Below are 21,748 nucleotides of genomic sequence, written 5' to 3' on the forward strand. Positions count from 1 at the left end.
GCCAGATAACACAAAGCGAGAAAAACTGGTCCAGTTTTTATCTTAGTCAGCATTAGCTCTCTCAGCTCTTCCTATTTCCACAGTCTGCTTGGACATGCTCATTTTTGCAGTAAACTGTACTGTCCCAAGTGCATATTCATAAAGTTTCAAGAACCATTAGCAGAATTTTCATACATCACAACTTTATTTTTTTACCCCTCATGGAACTAAACATTTTACCCCCAAATCGAGATCTCCTCAGCAGCCATGCATGGATGGCACTCTTTCCTCACACTTTGCACATGCACACACACGTATCCACATACTTTTTTGTTAAGAAAGGAATCCGGAGGCCACAGCTATAAGACATACGGTCCGGAACAAGCTAACTTTTTCCATTACATCTACCAATGAATCCACCCCAGGTTTTGCACAAAGCATGTTGGTTTTATTAGTTCCATGCAGCTCTCCAGCCTAGCTGGATATATTCATTAAAGCTGCTAGTTCTTTATCTTAATGACTCTCAGGCTTAGTGTATTAATTCAGTGCTCCTGGTAACAAAGGAAACAAGCCCTACATGAATGCCAAACCTTCCTCCTCTTCTCTCCTTCCCAGTGAGTGCCCCCTCCCAACAGAGCCATGGAGCACGGGGACTCCTCGCACAAGTCCCAGCAAAACAGGTGTTGCTTGTCACAGTGATGATTAAAGAGCTTATCATATTAGCATGTTCTTATATTATATTTCAGATAGCATGGCACGTTGAGAAATAAAAGCGGCAAATCAGCGTGATTTGAGAAATCCACCGCAACTCTCCAGAAAGCACCAGGGAGCTATTTCCTTGGGTACCGGGAGCCGGTAGGCATCCACCTCTCACGCAACAACAGCGAGCAGCATCTGCCGCCAGAACTCTCCACAGGAGGTGCTATCTCAAGGATCACAGCAGTCCGGCTGCTGTAGACCATTATGCTACATCAAACAGTCGACATTTGGCCCATTTTCAGCCATTCTCTTTATGTTTCATCTTTACCATGAGCACCACAGTAAGGATTAAAGTCCATTAACATGTGCAACAAATACTAGCTTTGGCCAGAAAGAGGACTTTTTCTTAAATGATTACAGATTTCTTTTTCTGCAGAACTTTCTGATCAAAATTTGACCTTTGAAAAATATAACCCTCTCCTTCGACAGAAAACCCTCCAGAAGAAAGAAGGAATATATTTTTATGATCTGAAAATGTATAATTCTAGACTTCAAAGATGTACTTACAGTTTTTCAAATGTATTTATGATGAAGGGCTACTTAGAAGCACCATATTAGTTCTCTATTGACTTACATGAAAGGCTGTAACTGTTTAAAAACAGTTTCAGCCTAACTTTGGTCTGCTTGCATCTACGTAACTTCCCTGATTCCAGAGAACTTACCCTGATTTTCACTGCTGCAAAACAGACAGCAATCAAACCAAACATTTCAGACTGTGTTATGAAAATGAGTCAAGTCTGCCTTAACAAAGCACTTACATTTTATTTAAATGATGTCAGAAAAATTTTTGTGAATGTGTATAATTTTTCCCAAAGAGAAGTCCCTACAAATTTCATTAAAGTGAAATGGCTTAAAATGTCATATGACAGGAAGCAATTTTCTGAAATAGTAGCCACTAAGCCACATTGGTAAAGTGGAGGAATGTAAGAGGAGGAAAATGATTTTAAAATTTGACATCTGGAAAACATATATTGTGGAATGTGTGCTCCAGAAATACACATATATTTTTAAATCCAGACAAGTTGCATAACAGACAATTGGTGTCTGTGTTTCCCTTTGCTAATCTTGCAATAATTAAATCCTACCAGTGAACAACTGGCTCAGGAACAACACTTACTCATTTATTACAAAACTGATACTGCTAGATAACTCGTTTAAACATATATTGGAACAGTTAATAAACAAATGAAACTGATCATCTTGTGGAAGTCCCAGCAGAGGCTAAGTGCAGCATAGCAGGATGTACTGCATACAAATGCCTGCCAGAATGAATGCAGTAAGTCAAGCTGTTCCTGCCTTCATTTATTTGGTCTTTATATTTTCTAGCCTATTGCACTCCGCAAGGAGGGGCTACAGGATAACAGCCTATTTTTTCAACAGAATCCATGATTCTATTGGTTAATGGTGAAAACTGCAACGCGGCTTGAGGAATCTGTGATCTTAGACCAAAACTGAAGGTAAGTTAATCAACAACTAACGTTTAAATGTTCCCAAGATCTTTACATGTAACTACTTTGATGGTTGGTCTTGTACATCATCTAACTTTCCATAATGCATCTGTAGAGAGAAAACAAACTCATATTGATCTATGGGAAAATTATATAACGCTCTGTATTTCTATGGCACTGAAACTATAACTAGTGACAGTGTTCTAGCTCCACTTTCTGCCATGCTGTACAACGCAGACTGAGGGACATACTGCCAAGTCAGATTTTATCTGGAGTAAAAAGAATTAAATAGCCAAAAACCTTCTTAAAGCATCAGAAGACTCTGGTTAGTTTAAACTCTCCTCATCTTAACTAGCATATTCAACTTGTAGTCTTTTTAATCAAAAACTGCCATTTCTGAATTCTATGATTATGCACCGTTTTTAACAGGATTTATATTTAATTCCTGATTGTAGACTTTGGCTACTTCTGTCTGATTTCTCACACACACACACACTGAAAAGCAGGTGTCTTTCACCATTCATAATTCAAAGCAAAGTGGAAGAAGTCTAAGACATCTCAACGTCATACAAAACTCTCAGAAGTCCTCTGCTTTCTCTCCTATACTGGCTCAATAATAGCCTCAGAGTATCTGTAGTTATACATCCCTTTTCAAGGCAAGCCATCGTAATGACAAACTGCTTGCTTTAAGATCACTTGTGCTTATTTGTTTGACCAATTTCCAGTACATTTGTCAAAAATCTTCCAACAAAACTGATTCATTTAAATCAAAACATTTTGTGGGGACATACTGATTTTGTTAAGTCCTTCAGGACTTGCCTCCCAATTTTTTTTATTTATTTATTTATTTTGCCAGTGTGCCCAATTTGTGGGTGCCCTGCTTGGACCAGTTGTTAGCAGACCACCTGGGTGACAAGAACAGCTGCAGATTGTCCAGGTTTCCAGTTCACACTTTATTTTGAAAAAGAGTGGAAAAACAATTTCAATTTTTGACCACAAAACAAACATTTCAGACCATTCCCCTTTCCTCCAAGAATTTTTTTTTCAACTTGAATTTTCAAGACAGTGCAGGAATAATTAGCTGGTTTTAGTATTACTGAGTTTTAATACAACAAAAATCAGTTTCCACTCGTCCCTGATTTCTCACTAAAAAAGAAATGTTCTGATTCTGTGCTCATGGGAGATGAGCACAGTGCTTTTCCTCTGTGTGTTGCTGTAATGTTGCAAAGGAGCGAGAACATCCACATCACTGTTGCTTATTTACAATAAATGGCTTTCAAGTAAAGCATTTAATCTTTTACAGCAATTGGTTTCTTTTTTCTTTCCGATTGTGTAATAGAAAGAATTTGTGAATTAATCTGACCAAAGGCAAACACGTCCTGCAATTCTTTCCCAGACAAAGCTCCCACTGAGATCAACTATCACTTTTACTCAGGAGAACTTTTACCTGTGAAATAACAGCAAGAATTGGCATCCTCAGCGCATCCTACAATTTTGACTGCCACTGAAATTGCTACAGTTTTATACCCAGGCAAGCCATAACATATTGTTTCTTAACTCTTCTCATCAAAAGACAAAAAACACCACACGGTTTCTGAAAATCACTGTATTACACCTTTGTCTAGTCCACAGCAGTAAGTGCCTCACAACACTTAAGGGAGGACGTGCTATTTTCATCGCAGACCAGGGACTGAAGCAGAAGAGGTAAGGTACCTTGCATTAGCTCATGCACACTGCCTGAGGCCAGGTGAGGCTGGGAGCTAAATTCAGATCTCTAGAATCCAGTCCATGTGTCCCCCCCCCCGCCCCCCGACACCTCTTTTCACCTCATGTTTTGAATTCTAGTTTTTATGACACAATCTATTTAAACGTGTCTTACTGTAACAAAACAAAATAAAAGGAAGATTCTTTTGTTTAAACATACAGAATCTGTCATCTATCTGAGGACCAGCCATGCAAGTATACTTACAAGTAGACTTTCCATGGGTTTTCTCACAATTTGGACAGTGATAGATGTCAATGTCTGGTGCCTCCTCTTCTTCAACACCCACACAGCTAGAATATTTAAAAGCAGATATTAAATTAGCTTGAGTCAATTTCCAAACATGCAAGCACACAATTAATAATGAAAGAAAAAACCACCACCCTATAAGCTGCGCATTTAGTATGCAGCTATGCTGACTGCTAACGGCTATACCCAAGCAAAACTTAGCTGCTCTTTACACTAGTACAGTCCGATTGGATTTTCTACAGCCTACGTTCCTATGTGGTGCTAAAAAAGGTGGCTTTCAGAAAGCCACTACCAGCTCACCCTGGACCCCCCATTAAAATGCGGCAGAGAGTCCCCAAGAATGTTTTTTTCCTAGGCAGACCACTTTGTACCTACACATTGTTCTTCAAGTGCCCTCCCGCATAAACCTAATTACCAAAACACAACTTCACCAAGCATGTATGGACAGCTGCTAGGTACTGGAGCACTCTGCCAAAGTATACCATATACAAGTCTTCTGTAGGTTCCCTTTCTATTACAATATCTGAAGACGAAGAGGAAAAGAAGACACACAGCTCACAGCACTTCTGGCTGCCAAGAAGATGGGTTGTATCATGGCAGCTGCTTGGAACACCCACTGAGATTATTTTGGATGCACAACATACGTAACAATACAGTGCAGCCTGCGGGCACTCTGTGTGAATGCAATCCAATGGCACAACACAGCACTGGGGAAAAACAAAACTAAATTGCGAAGGAATGAAGTACCCAAGATAAGATGTTGCGCAGTAGAAGTGCTGAGCAGCCAGCCAAACAATCAAACTCCAGAATGGCACCGTTCCTCCAGGAGGAGGAAAAGCAAGCAGGATTCTGCTCCTGCTTGTTCTGTCTGAAACAGCCCAGACTGCGAGGTGCATGTTTGCAGCACATACACAAAAATATCCTTCAACTGCCTTGCAGAAAGCTGGGGGTTGTGAGATACAGCCCTCGTGTCATGGCTCCATGGGAGCTCAGCGAGGCAAGAGGCGCCATGAGAGGCAACGAACGCAGCCCCACTTTGACCACCAGCACAAACAAGGCTGGATCACATCACAACAGGAGCAGCCTTGGAGTTTCCCGGCTTCATACCCTGAAACACCTTCTCCATGCTCTTCAGTTAGCAAAAACTCCAATATAACTCTTTTGCCAGGGGAAGGGTTTGGACCCATATCATGGAAGTGTCATCTTGCCGTCATGCGCAGCACCTGCCTGGCTATGTGGAGCTCAGAGCTCTTGTTGTGACTTTGGGGGTGCAGGTGTGTGCACACACAGCATAAGTGAGCACACATACACACACGGGCGTGCTCAGGGCAGCGGGAGCTGCTTTGAAAAAGTGACAGAACCGTGTAAATCAAAATACATGATGACCCTCTGTGTTTACAGAGGTGGGTTTGAAACCGCTTTGAATCCAAGCCACGCAGTGACACGTAACTGTAAGGATCATGATTACAATCCACAGATCTACCTGCTTTTGAAAAACAGCATCCAAAAAAAAAAAAACAGTAAGTATTCCACCAAGCTGGAAAATGCCAAAGAAGGTAAGATATGGAAATAAATATTTTTTTATGACCACAAAATAAGATTCTTCCAGAAACCTTTGTGGACATTTCCACCCTGTTGTAGCCACCAGTGTAAGTATGGGACCCAGGCCTCGCCAAACTAAAGAAGCTTTGCAACCAAAATTGCAGAAATTCTCGTTTTTGTGAGTTCAGCCTGGCTGCAGAGCTGCAGCAGCACTGCTGGTAAACAAAACTCTATTTCTGAATCATGTAAAAGTAATCACAGATTTGGCTGATGCTTTTTGTATTAAACAGTTGCTTGAAAAGATACAAAATCACTGGGTCTCCCTGGGCAGACAGCATGGAAAACTAAAGAATAAGTTTGCAGACAGGAAAAAATCATCATAACAATCCAGTCCTCAGAGTCAAGTACGTACAGGCAGTAAAATACCAGATTAAGCAGTAGAAAATTTAAACAAACCCTGGCAGATTAGAACAAGCGTAACAGAATGTGGAGGATTCCTCTGCTCGTAAAGCTGCATCAGCTGCTTATGCCACTGGGTTCAGCTTGTCAAGCTTTGTAAAGGTATGGATTAGGCTCTATACAAGGGCTTGAAAAGTCTATATTTAGCTAAGCTAAGCAGATGAGACCCTTGGGCACTGCATGGATCGCTACAGGAGGAGGTATGAAAAGCTACTGCAATGGGCAAAGGCTTCAGTGTGGTGGGAGCTATTGTTCTGAGAGCAAGTAAAAATATTTAACTAGAACAAAATGGAAGAGTAAAAATAACTGACCTCAAACTCAAATGGTTCTCTGAAGGCTGCAGTCAACTCTTCCAACACAACACGGCTTTTGAATAATGATTAGCCATTTACAGCTACCAGCAGCCAGAAACTGCTATCCTTACTGCACCTGAAATTGCAAGTACAAACTTTCCAAGCGATCACCCCTACTGAAATGACTCTGATGATCATTAACAAAATTATGAGCTGGCTCCAGTTCGTTCCCCTTTTCTCAGTGAACAAAGCTTGACTTGCCAGCCGCTTCCACCGGCTGGCTTCCGCATGAACGTGGGCACAAAAATTGAATTTCCATAGTTAAAGACACACGATCCCCAAAGAAATTACTGCCAGCACAGGAACAAGGACTGGCTGCTGGGCTGTCGTCAGCTCCACCGCAGTGGCCCGTCCCTGAGTTTGTCTCAAAAGCACATTTGCACCTGTGAAGGGGGAAGACGAGGAGCTCGCCAGGCCAGCCTTTGGCAGAGGTCAGCGCAGGGTCCTGAAGTGGTCTCCTACCTAACTTACACGTGTATTTTAAACTCAAGGTGGCTAATTAACAATAGAATAAAATCACATTCCTATAGGTGAATAAAACCATTTCATCGACAGCAGCTGAACAGTGCTGCCCTTTCCCTCAAGCCCTGTGTCCCCCCCCAAATTTTAGCACAAAAGGTGAATTGTATTTTGTATCTTTTTTTTTGTGAGAATGCTCCACTTTAGTCTCTCCAGTTTCTCTCTTCCTTTTTTTTTTTTTTTTGTCCTGTTTGCCTGAGAGAAATGCAAACATAAAAAAGACTGGAGTCGACCATTTGACCCCCTACAACGATCAAACGGGCTCCAAGTTAGACAATGCCAGATCCCACGCGGCGTGCCTGGGAGCAGCCTCCAGCAACAGCCCCTGCTGCACCGATTCGCACATTAATCTGTCAATATGAACCCTGGATGCATTACCATCAGCAGCACAGAACTGGAAAAAAAAAAAACCTCTCAATAGCACTTTTGTGCAATTATTCAGATCTGCCAATGAGATAAAAATGGACACGAGAGGTTCAGCAAAAGAACTGCACATGTAGTGTCGGGGCAGAGCTTACAAAAGCACAGTCTGAGCTGGAAATAAGCTGGGGGAGTGGGAACGCCGGCCAGCGTCGCAGGACAGACACAGCTGCCAGCCTCCTCGCAAACTGCTCCTCACTTGCAAAGGGAACAACTGCACGGGATGCACGCAGCAGGAGCTGGCCTCTGCCTGTGCTGAGCCCTGCTCTCCTGCGGCACAAGGGGAGGAGAGGAGAAAGGTGAGCACAGGCCGGTAGTACTGGCAGGAAGACTCCCACGGGCCAGGAGGAGATGGAGAAGGCCGAGTAGAGAGACACTGCAGCTTCACGGGGCTGGAGGGGAGAAGCTGTGGAGAGCTGCTCCCTTGAGGGGAAGATGGGCAGGGAGCAGAGGGGCGAGCAGCAGCAGGCAGAACGGGAAGCAGCCTTCAGAACAGCAGCAGGAGCAGACTTAGTTGATTCATTTGTATCAGCAGGCCAAGTATTGGCTTCAGAAAGCCCGTAAAATCCCCAAAACAACATACTGACATCCCAACAAGATCCCCTTCTGCTGCAAGAGCTCACAGATCAAGTGGCACAGCATTTACCCTACAGCAGTCTGACAGAGGTGGCTGAACACACAGTCCCGCGTGCACAGCGAGGGTAACCCACCGCTGCCTGCGATTTCATATTCAAACGTGTGCAGGTACGAGGTGGGTGTCCTCTTTACAGACCCCCTGACAGTTCCCACTCTCTGTGAACCATCTCTAGCTACTGCTTCTTAACTGTGTGACAATTAGGAAGTTTTCCCAGACCAAATATGTTGTTCCTGGGGAAAGCATCAGGTTCCCAAAGCAGATTTGAAGAAAAAAACTTAATATATGAAGGCTAAAGAAAAAAGGGAAAAAAACACTCCCCAAGACGTCTTGCAAAACACTGTGGTGTGGGCACGAACACGTGAGAGGCTGCAGCAGCAAGATGCCAGCTGGGAAGCAGGGCAGCAGCCGGAGCTGGAGGTTACGGTGCAAGCCACAGCAGTGCAGATGCAGGCAGCACAGCAGCCTCAGAAAACGCACTCCACGTCTTTGCCCAAGTGCAGTAAAGCTAGAAGAAGAGGTTAATTGTTGTGTATCCAAGAATATCTCGTTGGGATGATTTAAAACAACTTAATGGCTGACTTTAAATGTTATTAAAATAATTTAGCTCAGGTTGAGGCAGTGTAAAACTGATTTGATCATCAGATAAAAGCAAAGCACTGTTATTGATGCATTTGAATTTTACCAAAAGTGTTATAGGCTAATAATAATAATAAAAAAAGTAAATCATTTGTTGCTGTAGCTGTTTAAGCTGATATATCACACATTTTACAGTGACTTAAATGAGAATTAGCACTAACAGAAGCATTTGCAATCAGAGGTTAGAAATTACATTTTTGTTAGAAACTTCGCCCTTTGCCACTTTAAAACAAAATTGCTTCTGTGTTCACAATGAAGAGATATTCAGATTTTAGTATTCTGACAAAGTTAATGACTTTTTATATGCACCTTTTGTTATTGTTGCCTGCATAAATCTGAACTGTTTTTATAGCACGAATGTCTGTGAGGACCTTGATTTGTAATCTTCAATGAGATGACATTTAAGTAATTTTAGGAGAAAAATTAACCCATCCTATTAAGGGGTTAATGAGAAAAATTAATCCATTCCATTAAAACCATGTAATAACCATTATCAAACAGAAGACAAGTGCAGAAAAATATCAAAGAACAAAACAACCAGACAAAAGGCAATTTGATGGGAAAGAAAGTAAAACTTAGTAATACATAAATAAAACTTGTGAAAACAAACCAATCTTACATTTTATCCTTTCTCAAGGACCACTATTGCACAAACTACAAAGCAGCATGAAACGTAAGGTCTTCACACAGAGAACTGGGTCTCTAAGAAGTGTTGCAAGACAGCACAGATGGAAATGACGGCAGCTTCCTGGGATGCTGAGCACCTGCAAGATTCGGTCGTGTTTGGTAACCCATCAGGGAGCACACTTCGTTCAGGTGAGAAGAGGCACCCTGTCCTCACTCCTACCTCTCACCCCTAATTGCAGGTCCCAATTTCTGGAGTGGGGAAAAAACATTCTTTCCCTACTTTCCGGCTCATCCAGCTGATTACAGATTTAACCTGTTAGCTTTCATTTCGTGCCATGGTTTATCCGCTTCCTGCTGAGGCACTCTGCTAAGGCATTACAGGTAAATACACTCTGTCTACAGAGAAGGCCAGCACAGCTGTACCTTCCTACAGGCATGGAAGGTGTCACTAACAGGACTGGGGGATTTGCTCAGGTTACCCGGCAGGCCAGCAGCAGAGCTGAACACAAAACAGGTCTCCAGAGCTTGCTGCTAAGTGCAGTAGTGTCTGTCACAGCCACTGTCAAATACACGGTTCAGAATTTGTAACTAGCAAATAAACCGCTGGATTAGTTGTTATATTCTGTTTATTTAATTTAACTTCCATTTTCATCTTTTACCACTTCACTAGAAGCATGCCAAAAGCTTAGAGAATTTTAACACTGGTAAAAAATGACATTTTAACTCTTATTTCACACAACTGCATATCTGCTTCTCCTTCTTTTCCTGAATCAGTCCAAAGTCAAATAACTTCCACCACCAGCCACAGACCTGGAAACTGCATCGCATGACTGAAGAAGTTCCTCACAGCTCAGGAACAGCTTTCGTCCAGCTGCTTCACGAACGTGAATCCAGACACAAGGGAACTTTCTGCACAAGCATATGCAACCTTTGAGGCATGTGAGGACCCAACAGGACGAAGTACAAGGCCACCTCTGCCATGCGTATGCAGGGAACCAGTGGTGTTCTTCCCACTGAAGGAATTAGGAGAGCCTGGGGCTCAGTGTCACCAGCACAGCCCAGGCCAGGGCATCCTGACGCACTGAGCGCCCAGGCACTGACCCACACTAGTCTACAGGAGACAGGCTGCGATGCCTGACAACCCTTCTTGTGCTGAACAATTAATGACCACAGCCAAGTTGGAGACCTAAGGACACAGCTGCCCTTACCCTCAGCGCTCCTTTCTTGTCATCTGCCTACCCTTCCTTCATCACGGATGGTTTTCTCTTCTGCATCGTTCACCTTTCATTTCCTTGCCTTATCCTGCAACAGCAGCGAAGGATTCCTGTGTGGGGTAAGGCACAGCAATTCTGCTAATGAGACCATGGGGTTGTCACCCCACAAGGCTGCTGAGAACAACTTAAGCAAAGACCTCTTGAGATGATTCAGACTAACGGTACCTTTGGGTAGGGGGTACAGACCAGATGACCCTTCCCTGTGCCATTAGCTTTAAATAAGGACCATTAATACGAAAAATGGTGCTTGACCTCACTCCTCTCTCTTCTCTCAGAAGCTGGAGGCAGAATCACTGGTTATGAACCAGGAGAGGGAAGGGTGGTGCTGAGGGGCCCGTGCTCCAGCCCACGCAGGGCCTGGCTTGGGGACAGGCAGCAAGGGTGCTCGGCCTCAGCACGTGAGGATGTAGCATCAAAGCCCCAGGTGGGGTGGCAATCATGGAGCAGAACAGGCATTTGTGGCATTTCTATGGGTAATAAAGGTGGTAATTAGTGATTAACCTAAGTTCATCCTCATCATTTAACAACAGGGCATCTACTAGTATAATTTCTTGACATGTCATCTATCACACGTTACACAATAACACTCTTCCTTAACAACAAGACGCCATTTATAGATTTATAGGAAAGATATACATCGAGTTTCAGAAGCCTCTGTCAACTGGGGGGAAAAAAAAAAAAACCAAAAAAAAACCACTATAGGTACCACAGGAAAATCGTGACTTCTCAACAGTCAAAAGAATCATGTTTCCCATTTTGATGGCTATCTGGTGCTTACATATCTACTTGATCACGTGTTTATTACTCCTTTTCATCAGATCTGCCAAAGTAGCTGTAATTGCCCCCAAACAGAGACATTCTGTTGGCTACACAGTAGCTATGAGACAGGCCAGTGCTAGGTGACAGTGATTTCTTGGGTCTTAATCACAGCATCCAGAAATGCAATGGCTAATATTGCAGACGAGAGTTGTTAAGGAAAAACAAGACAAGGAAAAGCAACAAGTAGTTCCAAGAGGAGCAAATCTAGTGAAAAGCTGTTGTCTGGATTTGAGTCTCATGCTGTTTTCCTGGTGGATGTTACTGGGTGAACTCTGACCAGGGCTCTTCCATGTATGTTCTCCCGTGTCTAATAAGCAAACAGACAAGCCCTTCCCTAAGTAGAAGGATTTGTCTCTTCTAATCAGCCACGTATTTTCACAGAATATGCGTGAATTTTTGAGACCTTAAGCCTGCTGTCAGATATGGCTAAAGCTAAATAGCGAGTTGAAAAATCATTTTGGAGAACAGAAAGATGCACACATCAGTGTCACCTCACTAGGAAACCCAGGAGCAAGCAGTGGCAGCCGGAAAACAATGCTTGTTGACTTAGGCACATCTGTAAGCATCTAATAAAAGGGACTTGTTGAAGAAGAGCCTAAATGATGATGAACCTAGCTCCACTGGATAGCTAGTGTTTTACATCATGAGGAAGCAGTGGGTTCCTCTCCCACATGCTGTATTCTACCACTTGTTACGGCTCTCTTTAATCCCAGGTAAATTACGTAATTTCTTTGACTCAATTTCTCCACCTATAAAACAGTAATATTAATACCTGCCGGATAACCTCAAAGGCTGCTGTAGTATAATTAAGAAACATTTGCTCAGTGCTTTGAAGTTGGGAGTCTCCGTGCAAGTGCCCGGTTCTGCTACCCACACGCAGACCTTTTGCTGCAGAGGTCTGCCTCTACTGCTTGTGAATTCTCCTGTGGGGATCTACAAACAAAGGTTCTCCTTGACGCTCCTTTCCTGAGCGTCACAAATCCACGTATTCGGGGAGCACCATCACAGAGCGAAGGCTGCGGCACTGTTGGCTGCGCAGGGACTGGAGCCCCTCGGCTGCCCCTGGCCCCAGCTGGCAGAGTGCTGCACGAGCGCTGCCTCGCCCCTGTATGTGTCCTCTAACCTCCTGGCAATGAAGTCAGCTTCAAAGCAAACAGACTGTGCATTTGAAGCTGGAAGAATTAACCTCCTCTAGCTTATAAAAACCCCTAAGGCAGTTATTTTCTGTCCTGCAAGATTTTGTCAATGTTCCTTCAAACTGAAGAGTTTGGAGGAAAAAAGAACAACAACAACAAAAAATGGGTAAGGTACAGGTACTACGGCCAGTAGAGGCTGTCTCTTCTTTATTTTAGAGTCAAAGGGAATGCAAACCATGTACAAGCAACTTTAGACTGGGCTTTAGCAGGGGAATGTCCAAACAAATATTGCCACCAGGCTACAAACGAGTACATGCAGCACACACCAGGAATACCGTGCTAACACAGGGCACGTATTCCAGTCACTCAAACCACACCCACACTTCTGAGTAGCTGCCGTGCCCGTTACAGCCACAAAACTATTCAAGCACTTGGGGACTGGAGGCATGACATTAAAACCAGCTTTTGCCCACAGCAAGCCTTATAAATGGTTTTATTCCAGCAAATAGGCACAACACAAGCACTGCTGCTGCTTCCTCCTGGCCGCGTGCTGTTAGAAGTGTGCACAGACAGCAAAGGCAGCGTGCCATGCTGAGCCCCTTGCCCAGAAGGGCTTCGGGCACAAGGGCTGGCTGGGATGTCAGGCCAGCACCCCAGCACAGCCCTGAGCCAGCCTCTTAGACTCACATCAAACTGCACCCCTCTGCTGAAATCAGGGCTGCAAGTAATGTTCACCTTTCTCCTAAAACGTGCTTCTCCTCCTGTTTGAAAACCCTGGTCCTACAGTCCCTCCAAGAACACAGAGAGGGAAATGTTCTTTTAGGGGCACGGCAGTGGGACGTGCCTCCATTTACACTTTATTATTTGGAAATTGTTTTAGGAGGAGGGGTGCTACCTGCTCTTTCTGATGTTTGCAATTGTACTAGAAGTTAGCTGCTTGTTTATGAAGTAGGTGCCCTTTCGTTTTAAAAAGAGGAACGGACTAAATCTGTTACAGTCCCGGTCAGAAATGCAAACAGGATTGAATTACAGCAAGGAGCTGCTCTCACCACTTCTACATCCCTACACCTCAGCCAGTTGCATGAGTTTTGCTGTCCTGGAGAAACTGTGCTCTTTGGTTGGCTGAACTACATTTTGTGATTTGTTTCAAACTTGTTTGCAGTTGTGGTATGTGGCAGAGAATGAGGCCTTTGGCAGAAAGTGTGAATTACTTGACCTCTACAAAGCTATTTGTAAAAGTGAGTGAAATCAGGACCTCCCTGAAAAACAAACGTTACAGCCAACTAAGCCAGCTGCAGAGCATTTTTTTTTTTAATTGCAAATGGCTGAGGGACTTCATGAATGTTACTTGCCACTGCAGGTGCTCAGCACCGCCTTAATTAAGAGAAAAATCTTCCCTATTTCTGGGGTGAAGATCACCTCTGCAGTACACAGGCATTAAAGTATACATTACATCTACACGTTTATCACAGAGACAGAACTGCAGAAGTCTAAACATAAATGTCTCAAACCCCAGTGATGCAAAATACTCAGCTGCTTGAAATAGGGGCTTGCTGCTCTGATCGGTTTGCTGAAGACACAACCCACACTGAGCTCTCTGGAGAGGAAAAATCACAACTGGAGTTTTAAAAGCAATTTTCCAGAAGGAGCACCCGAAATTGCAAGGAAAGTTAAAATAAAAGTAGGTACAGGAACAAAACAGGCATTGAGAACTTAAATTACGTTTAGAGAATCACCGATTTTATGCGATCAACAATATCCAGATAGTTCATGCCTGAGTCATAAAACAAGTTTAAAAACACCAGAAACAAACCATATTTAGTAATTGAGACTATTATAGCATACGTTTCCCTAAGGTGTAATAGTTTCATCTCTATTACACTGAATGCTGCTAATGATAATCTGCCCTCAGTTACTATTTTTGTTAGCAGGTTACTTGTTGTGGAAAAACATTTCCTGTTTTTTTTTTGGTTTGGTTTGGTTTTTTTGAACACTTTATATCTGATCCACTCACTGAAGTCCCCAGTGATCTCTGTAATCTCAAGACATTACAAAGGAAACAAAAGTTTAGTTCACTCTGCAGGGAGTTACTATTTTTACATGGTTGCATTGATGCTATTCATAGATACAAAATGTTAAAACTACTCCAGTGGCTCAGACACAGAAAACCCATTTTCAGCCTCTTCCTACATTGAAAATACCATAAGATTCTTTTAAATTTACTGTAAGAAAATTAGTCCTTAAAATGAACAGCATGCTATACCACTATTTTACCATAGGAAGGAACATAGAAGAAATTCTATAGTTTTCTCCCCAAAAGAGGTATTAAAAATTAATACCAAAAAAAAAAGGGGGGGGGGGAGTTGTCTTGAAGCAAATAGCTGAGTGACACTGAGATAAGAGGTATAATTTTTAAAAGCCACTTGGAAGCTTAGGTCTGAATTTCAGCAGCGGTATTTGCACTCAGAAGCCTCTGATCTGTATGTTAGCTGATACCTATAATTATCAGTGAGTGAAATGAGCAAAGTGTTCGATTCTTACTAAACTGCTGTCCCACCTATGTGGAGACATAGTGAGTCCTGCAATCCAGCCAGCTGACCATGTGAAAAACAACCCCCCAGCTCTCAGCCTCACTCCTGGCACCTCTCAGGCTCTAAACAGCCACCCTCTGCATTTACCAGCAGAGAGGAAAGCCAGATGAACCCCACAGACCCCAAAGCAGTTAGTGAGCAAAGGCCTGGGCACCGCAGCGAGGACCACCACAGGAGGACAAGGGTGCCAGAGGGCCCAGGGCTGCCCGCCAGCACGGGACTCACTGCGTGAAGCCCTTGCCTGGTTCTTGGCAGCAGATCACGCCACAGAGCTGCAGTCGGGAAAGGAAGCCCGGTAGTTCCCAACCTTGGGGGCATTTTTCTCCATTTCATGTTCTAAAAATAGTTTCTACAGTTTTGCCTCATGCAAGCTTCCCAGCAAATGCCTGACTGCAGCACAAAACAATCCTTCAAACATCTCCATTTCACCCGAGAGAGACGACTCCAGTCTCTCTAGCTATTTTTAAAAAGCCTTTTAAAATATCAGTTCTCTTTTCACAAGCAGCTCACCTTCCTCTAAAACACGTAGTTAAGGATGGAGTGAAATAGGAGGGATCTGTTCTGACCATAATGAGGTCCTCAGCTGATGTGTTTTCCAACATCACCCCACCAGCACTGCTCCCTGGACATGGGCACTGCTCCACAAGTAACAATTACTCACCTGGGTCAAGAGCCAGGCACCTCATAAAGCACCACAGGTTTGGCTTCATTTTTTTCTTTTCGTTCCTTGCGCATTTGTATTTAAACTGTAAGCCATATTCTAGACCCTGTTCTAGCATTTCTGGGCTGCTCTTGGGGCACAAAGGACTGAGAAATTGCACTAATTGCTCAGCTAAGAATTAAGCCATCACAGGGGAATGCCCCGATGCCACAGAACCAGGCTGCATTATCTAATTCATATCAAGGAACAAAAGTTCTCAATAATGTATCAAACACAAGACTAATTTAATTTTCCTTCCTTAACAAATATACAGTTGTCCCAGTCAGAGTAACACAGAGAATAACGATCTTTACATATCTAATAGACAGAAAGAAGACTGGAGTCCCTGTGATCTGTTACAAAAACATCTTTTTATCTCTCAATACAATTTTTAGCTAACAAAATTATTTAAAAGTGGTTTCCCAACCTTTGCCAGTCTGTGGAGTCCTGTACATTCTCCTGATGTCCTTCACAGAACAAGCATCTACTGACATCAGATACTTATGTTTTTTTGATCAAAAAATCTGTTAAAAACAGAATGATTTCAAGGGGGTCCCTGGAACATGCTGAATTATAAGACCTTTTTTCCCTGACACCTAGAGAAACTAAAAAAGGTAACAAATAGTTAGGTTTGGCCAATCTTCTAAGAAAGCAGGGGCAATGCAAAAAATCTGTTTTATATTAAAAGAACCATCAGTGATTCCAACAATACTGGCACATTTGTTAAGGCACAAACATAGTTAAGCAGCGCCTGCTTTTTGAACCTACCAGTGTAAATATGCCCTAAGCTACTCTGTCTGGGTATTCAGTGGTAGCAACATGACTCTATGACAGTTAGAGAATAAAATTTACCTGTCCAGATGAATTTTTAGTAATTATCAACAGTCTGTCATATTTGTGTTTGACACACTATTCTCCCTTAACAAACCAACCAGACTTGAAGTTCAGATCTTTGCTGTATTGGTTTTATTTCTAAGTGTTCTTTCTGGTGCAGCTAAGATTGCTTCTTTATTGCAGCAGCTGTTTGGGATTTGAACACAGGTCAACACGCAGTCCCCGCCTTCCTTCTCGCCTTGCTATTTCTCCTTTGCATGCCAAATTCCTTCTTATTGCAGGAGACAGCCAACATCACTGTTCTCACCCGGTTATCATGAAGGCCTCCAGAAAGAGCTGAGAGAGTATTTTACAAACATCAACTTGCATATGAATTTGATCTTTCTGGTTCTGTATTTAAACTCCCATTGTGCTTAGGAACCACAAATCTTTACACGATGTGTTTAGTGCCAGTAAGACTCACGGAAAAAGCAGATTTTGCACTTATGTCAGAGGCTGTCCCCAGAAAAGGCATGTTCAACTTGTAGACTAGAGGCTTTGCACAACCCAAATCTAAGACATTAGCCTACACCTAAGATTTATCTTCGTGCAATCATGATTCATATACATCCACATACACAGACTTCATGACCTGCAGTGTCTTTGTGATGCAGTTACCAGGTGAAGTTACCTGAGGCCTTCCTGACTTCCTCTGTGAACAATGAATTTCAAGACAAGAGTTTCAATGGCAGGAAACTCTCCAGGGGCAGGAATCCAATTACTCTCTTGGGGTACATTTACAGGACACAATGCAGCTTGTTCAAGTGCTAGAACAACATAGCTCCACTAGCAAATGCTCTGCACAGGAATATAACCTCCCCCATAGGACTAGTTGCACAGGGGAACCTGCACTCAGGTCCAGCGCCTGCCCCAATGCTCAGGCTGTGGTTGAACAGCCAGATGGCTGTTACTGCACCATGAGGCAAGAGTGCACGTCCTGGCCAGAAGCAAAGGGGGAAACCACAGTCTGCTTATCTCTTCAGTAAAACTGCACCTGGCACTTCTGCAGTCTGCAACCACCCCACTTCTAGTACCCAAGCTAGCACAAGTATCTTTAAGCAGCAGCACTTGGTGCCATGCTCAGGCCTGGTGCTTTGGCAGCAGTGCCTTACAAGCCATAATTAACTCAGCTAGCATCATGCAAGCTCAGACCCGCAATTCTGTTCCCTCCAGAAGCAATGACAAACTGTAAGCAGTGGCCAAATAATCTCCTGAAAGCAAGTACTTATTTAAAGTACTTTAAATAAAGTATTGTTTAAAATAAGCTTCTCTCAAAACTGACTGCATGCCTGTTTCTCCTAACAGGCCATGAGTCTCCAAGCTTTCTCCCTAGGTAACTTGAAAGTCACCTCCTTTCTGCTCTTCAGGTGTTTCAGTGACTTTAAAGTTCTTTTGATCTTGAAGTCCTCAGCTGACAAATCATGACCTGAGAGAAGGGTCCTTTAATCAATTTGCCTCTTATTTTTCAAGGGGGCACTGGGACATGCCAGGGTGTTCTGGGTGACTTTTCCACAGCCTTCTCTGAAGCTAAATTAGTACAGCTGTTGAAAAATTATGATAACCCAATAACTTCTTCTCATTTATTCATACCATTATTAAAAGTAATTATTAATAAATCAGTTCACATTCTTTTCTCATCTGTCACAGTTGGGTAAAACTAACCAGGATACTTTTAACTGAATAACTTTGAATATTGAAGGTTTTCAATGTAACTTTTCAAAAACTGCTAGACTTTGAAGTTATTCTGGAAATTAGGGAACTCAAAGAATCACTAGGTATTCACTGAAAAGGGGTCAGTTCAGCTTTTGCAGCCTTGACAGTAACGGAGGCTATGACTCCACTGCAGGTAGGCCCAGTGAAGTTCCTACAGCACTGCAGGCCGCACAAGCGCTGCCAACCACCCTAGGCCCCACATGCCTACACAGAGCTCCAGGCCCCTGCTACTCACACCAGTACTCAAACTGAGCAACTTAAAATGTCTGGAGAGCTTGCACGTCAGAGTAGACTACATACATGGACTGAAGTCAGTCCTGAGGGGCTACGATCAGAAAAGCTTGTACTCTTTGAGACATGGGTAAGTTCCTACATTTCCAAAGGCTAAACCTGCTCCTCTCCTCATAGAACCCAAAAACCCCAGCTTTTCTTCAGGAAAAAAAAATAGGACAGATGTTCACTGAATTTAAGGCAGCAATATATACACTGTGGATGTCCTTCCACAGAAACAGAAATCTTTATCACGAGCAGCAGGAAAAGCCATTTATTGAATGTAAAGCTATAAGTCTTGTCACAGGTATCTGCTCATTTCAACATCCTACTGGTCACTAATTAATGCTTTAATTTGCGAAACATTATCTGAAAAAGAGCCAAGAAATTCACCAATAAATCATTTTACTACACAGCCCATGCTGACTCTTAAGGCCTACCTCAGTTTTGATTCAGATAAATTTTTCTGTGCAACGGGCTTTGAAATTAGGAGTAGGTAGCGAGGAACAGAGTCCTAGCCTTTGCTGTTGTTCCCTGCCACTGAATACCTGACCAGTCTTTTAGTTTTGTGCTCCACAAGAAGCTAAGAAGCAGAGACACAATCCTGCCTTTTTTTTTTTTTTTTGAAGCAACAATAACTAGGTCATGAGACGAGCAGAGATATAATCTCTCTCTCACCCTTGCTTTAAGCAAAACATGTAAATTTTAAAAATGAAAACAGGAAGCCCATGTAGAAAACGAAATACTAACATAAACAAACTGTGAAATATCCTTTCTGTACCTGTTTTCTCATCTAGTAACGTAACTAGTTATTCATATTAAGACTCTGAGATGTACATTTCCTATTGTGCTCTATTTTCTGGAGGCTGACACCAGTGTCTTGGTACCATAGAAACAATACATTTTCAGTCACCAAAAAGGAGTTAAAATGCCTGGCAAAACATAAATTTGCACACACAAAACTAATCATCTGAGTCAACTTCTGCTCTTAGAATCCATCCTCTTCTATGCATGTAGGAGTTCAATTTAGATCTCCTTATGTCTTATTAATAGAGAGAAACCTAAATATGAATAATGAAATAAAAAAGGGAAGAACACCTGTACCGAGACAATTGAAAAGCATGCTAGCAATCAGTAGGCTGTTTTTCAAATATACACAGATCTAGCCCAAGTCTTCTCATCACTGGATGTTTTATTCTCCATCATATATCTTTTTCCTGGGTTTCAGGAAGTTTTTCAGGTTTTCCTGAAGCTCTGTCTTACAGTCCTTTCTGCCATATTAATATCTGAAACAACTCTCCCATTGAGTTTAGCTCCTGATTGAGTTGCATCATTTTATTTTTTTTGTTTTTGAATTCACTATAAGGCACTTTAAGTTTCCAGAATAAAATGTTATAAACTTGGACTGTCTGAAGTCAACAGCAGGATTTGTGAAATCTAAGGGAAGGGAACCTGTCCCTTCAGAACACACACACACACGAAAAGACACACCTAAATCACTTCTGTATCTCTCCACCAACTAAGACACAGCCACATCTACATCTATATAGACATAAACCTACACAAGAAAGACACAAATAACATTTTTCCTATAAATACGGTTTTGACCCTAAATAAACTCTATGAAGTCCACCAGAGAATTACTATTGACTTTATTTGGGAGATGCTTAGAAGCTACAATATCTGAAAACAATGTAAAAGTCTAAGTTTATATATTTAGATGACAGACATTAAAACTGTTTACTTTGACTCATCTAGGGATAGTTCCAACTCATATTCACTCCAATGTTTACTGAGTTGAACTGCTGACAAGACTTAGAGGCAAAAGATACACAATTAATTGATTAACCTCTCTTTTTTTTAGTAAGATGGTAAATATTAGTAACATAATCACTCATCATCTCTGATGAGCTTGTACTTCAGCCAGGATGAGCAGAGAAGGTATGTCCTTTCATCAGAGGCAAAGATAAACTCAAACACACATGAAGACTTTTGCCATTTTGTCTGTAGTGAAGGAGAGGGGAAAAAAAAATAACAAAAACACAAAACCAGAGGATTTAAAATATAACCTAATCTCTAAGGATGTCTGTCATTGGAAATGGAGAGTTTTTCACCATCTTTATAGGAGCTGGTCTGTAACCCGAGACACAGAAAAGCAAACAAACCAAAAATACTCCATCATGTTTAAAAATGCCAGGGAGGGAAGCAATGCAACAGGGGCAGATTCTGTGTGTGAGAAAGGGCTCCTGGCCCCATGCTCTGAGGTGCCCCTCTGCTACGCACACTGGGGTCACGAGCATCATAGGGCCAAGACAGCAAAGGGCAGAGAACTGTGAGTGCCAAGACGAGGGGAGGCAAGAGGAAAAGGCGGAAGAGGTGGCTGAATTGGCCGCAGACAGAGAGGACAAGAGCAGGGAAACCCTGAAAGCCAACAAAATGTCCTCAGTGATGTCACAGTAGGGAAAAAAAATAACGCTTGAGTTGTCCTTGAGTAACTGTCTGCGGCATATGCAACCACATCCACCGTAACACCACAGCATAATAGTAGGGCAGGCTCCCACCTCCTCACTTGACAGCAAACTCAGAACAAAGAAGCAGCTGTGCTGTGCTATCCCAGTTCTGTCAGTTGGACCTAGTTTAAAATCGGTTTAGCCATAAACATTTAAAAAAAAAAACAAAAAAAACTTGATGATCATGTATCTTATCAAGCTTCTTTCTAACTGAAAACAAATTCTGTATGAAAAAATGCCACAAAATGCTCATGGTCACAGGAGGTACCTGGGAGAAGAAGCTGGTGCTGTAGATGCAGAACTGTTGAAAACCACCCATAAGCCATGCAGGAGGGAAAAGCTCTGCAATTCTGTTCTCCTGTTGTAACTGCCTCTACAGCCGTGCATTGCCTGACAAACCTAGGAGGTGATGGCAATGCTTGGAGAAGTTGCCTCCAGCTTGGACCTTTGGTGAATTAAGACCTATGTTTCT

The 21,748-nt window shown here is 42.6% G+C and overlaps 1 protein-coding gene, 1 long non-coding RNA gene and 1 pseudogene across 5 annotated transcripts in view; 1 reads left to right on the forward strand and 2 right to left on the reverse strand.

Moving 5' to 3' along the window:
- Window positions 1–21,748, reverse strand: part of PHF2 (PHD finger protein 2) — a 95,822-nt gene that overhangs the window by 40,715 nt on the left and 33,359 nt on the right. For 3 of the 4 annotated variants that reach the window (XM_048061577.2, XM_048061574.2, XM_067003270.1), the window contains one exon: window positions 4,156–4,241. In XM_048061577.2, coding sequence (XP_047917534.1) covers window positions 4,156–4,241 — 86 coding nt within the window. Of the gene's footprint in view, window positions 1–4,155; window positions 4,242–15,720; window positions 15,828–21,748 lie in introns of those variants that run through there. The other variant, XM_067003269.1, reaches the window with a different exon arrangement.
- Window positions 1,526–4,125, forward strand: LOC136791618 (uncharacterized). The gene is made up of 3 exons (XR_010833967.1): window positions 1,526–2,014; window positions 2,119–2,195; window positions 3,583–4,125. It is a non-coding gene; the product is annotated as an uncharacterized lncRNA (long non-coding RNA).
- Window positions 4,156–15,713, reverse strand: LOC136791617 (uncharacterized; annotated as a pseudogene).

Source organism: Anser cygnoides, chromosome 10 (genome assembly GCF_040182565.1).
Source record: "Anser cygnoides isolate HZ-2024a breed goose chromosome 10, Taihu_goose_T2T_genome, whole genome shotgun sequence".
NCBI classification, from domain to species: domain Eukaryota; kingdom Metazoa; phylum Chordata; class Aves; order Anseriformes; family Anatidae; genus Anser; species Anser cygnoides.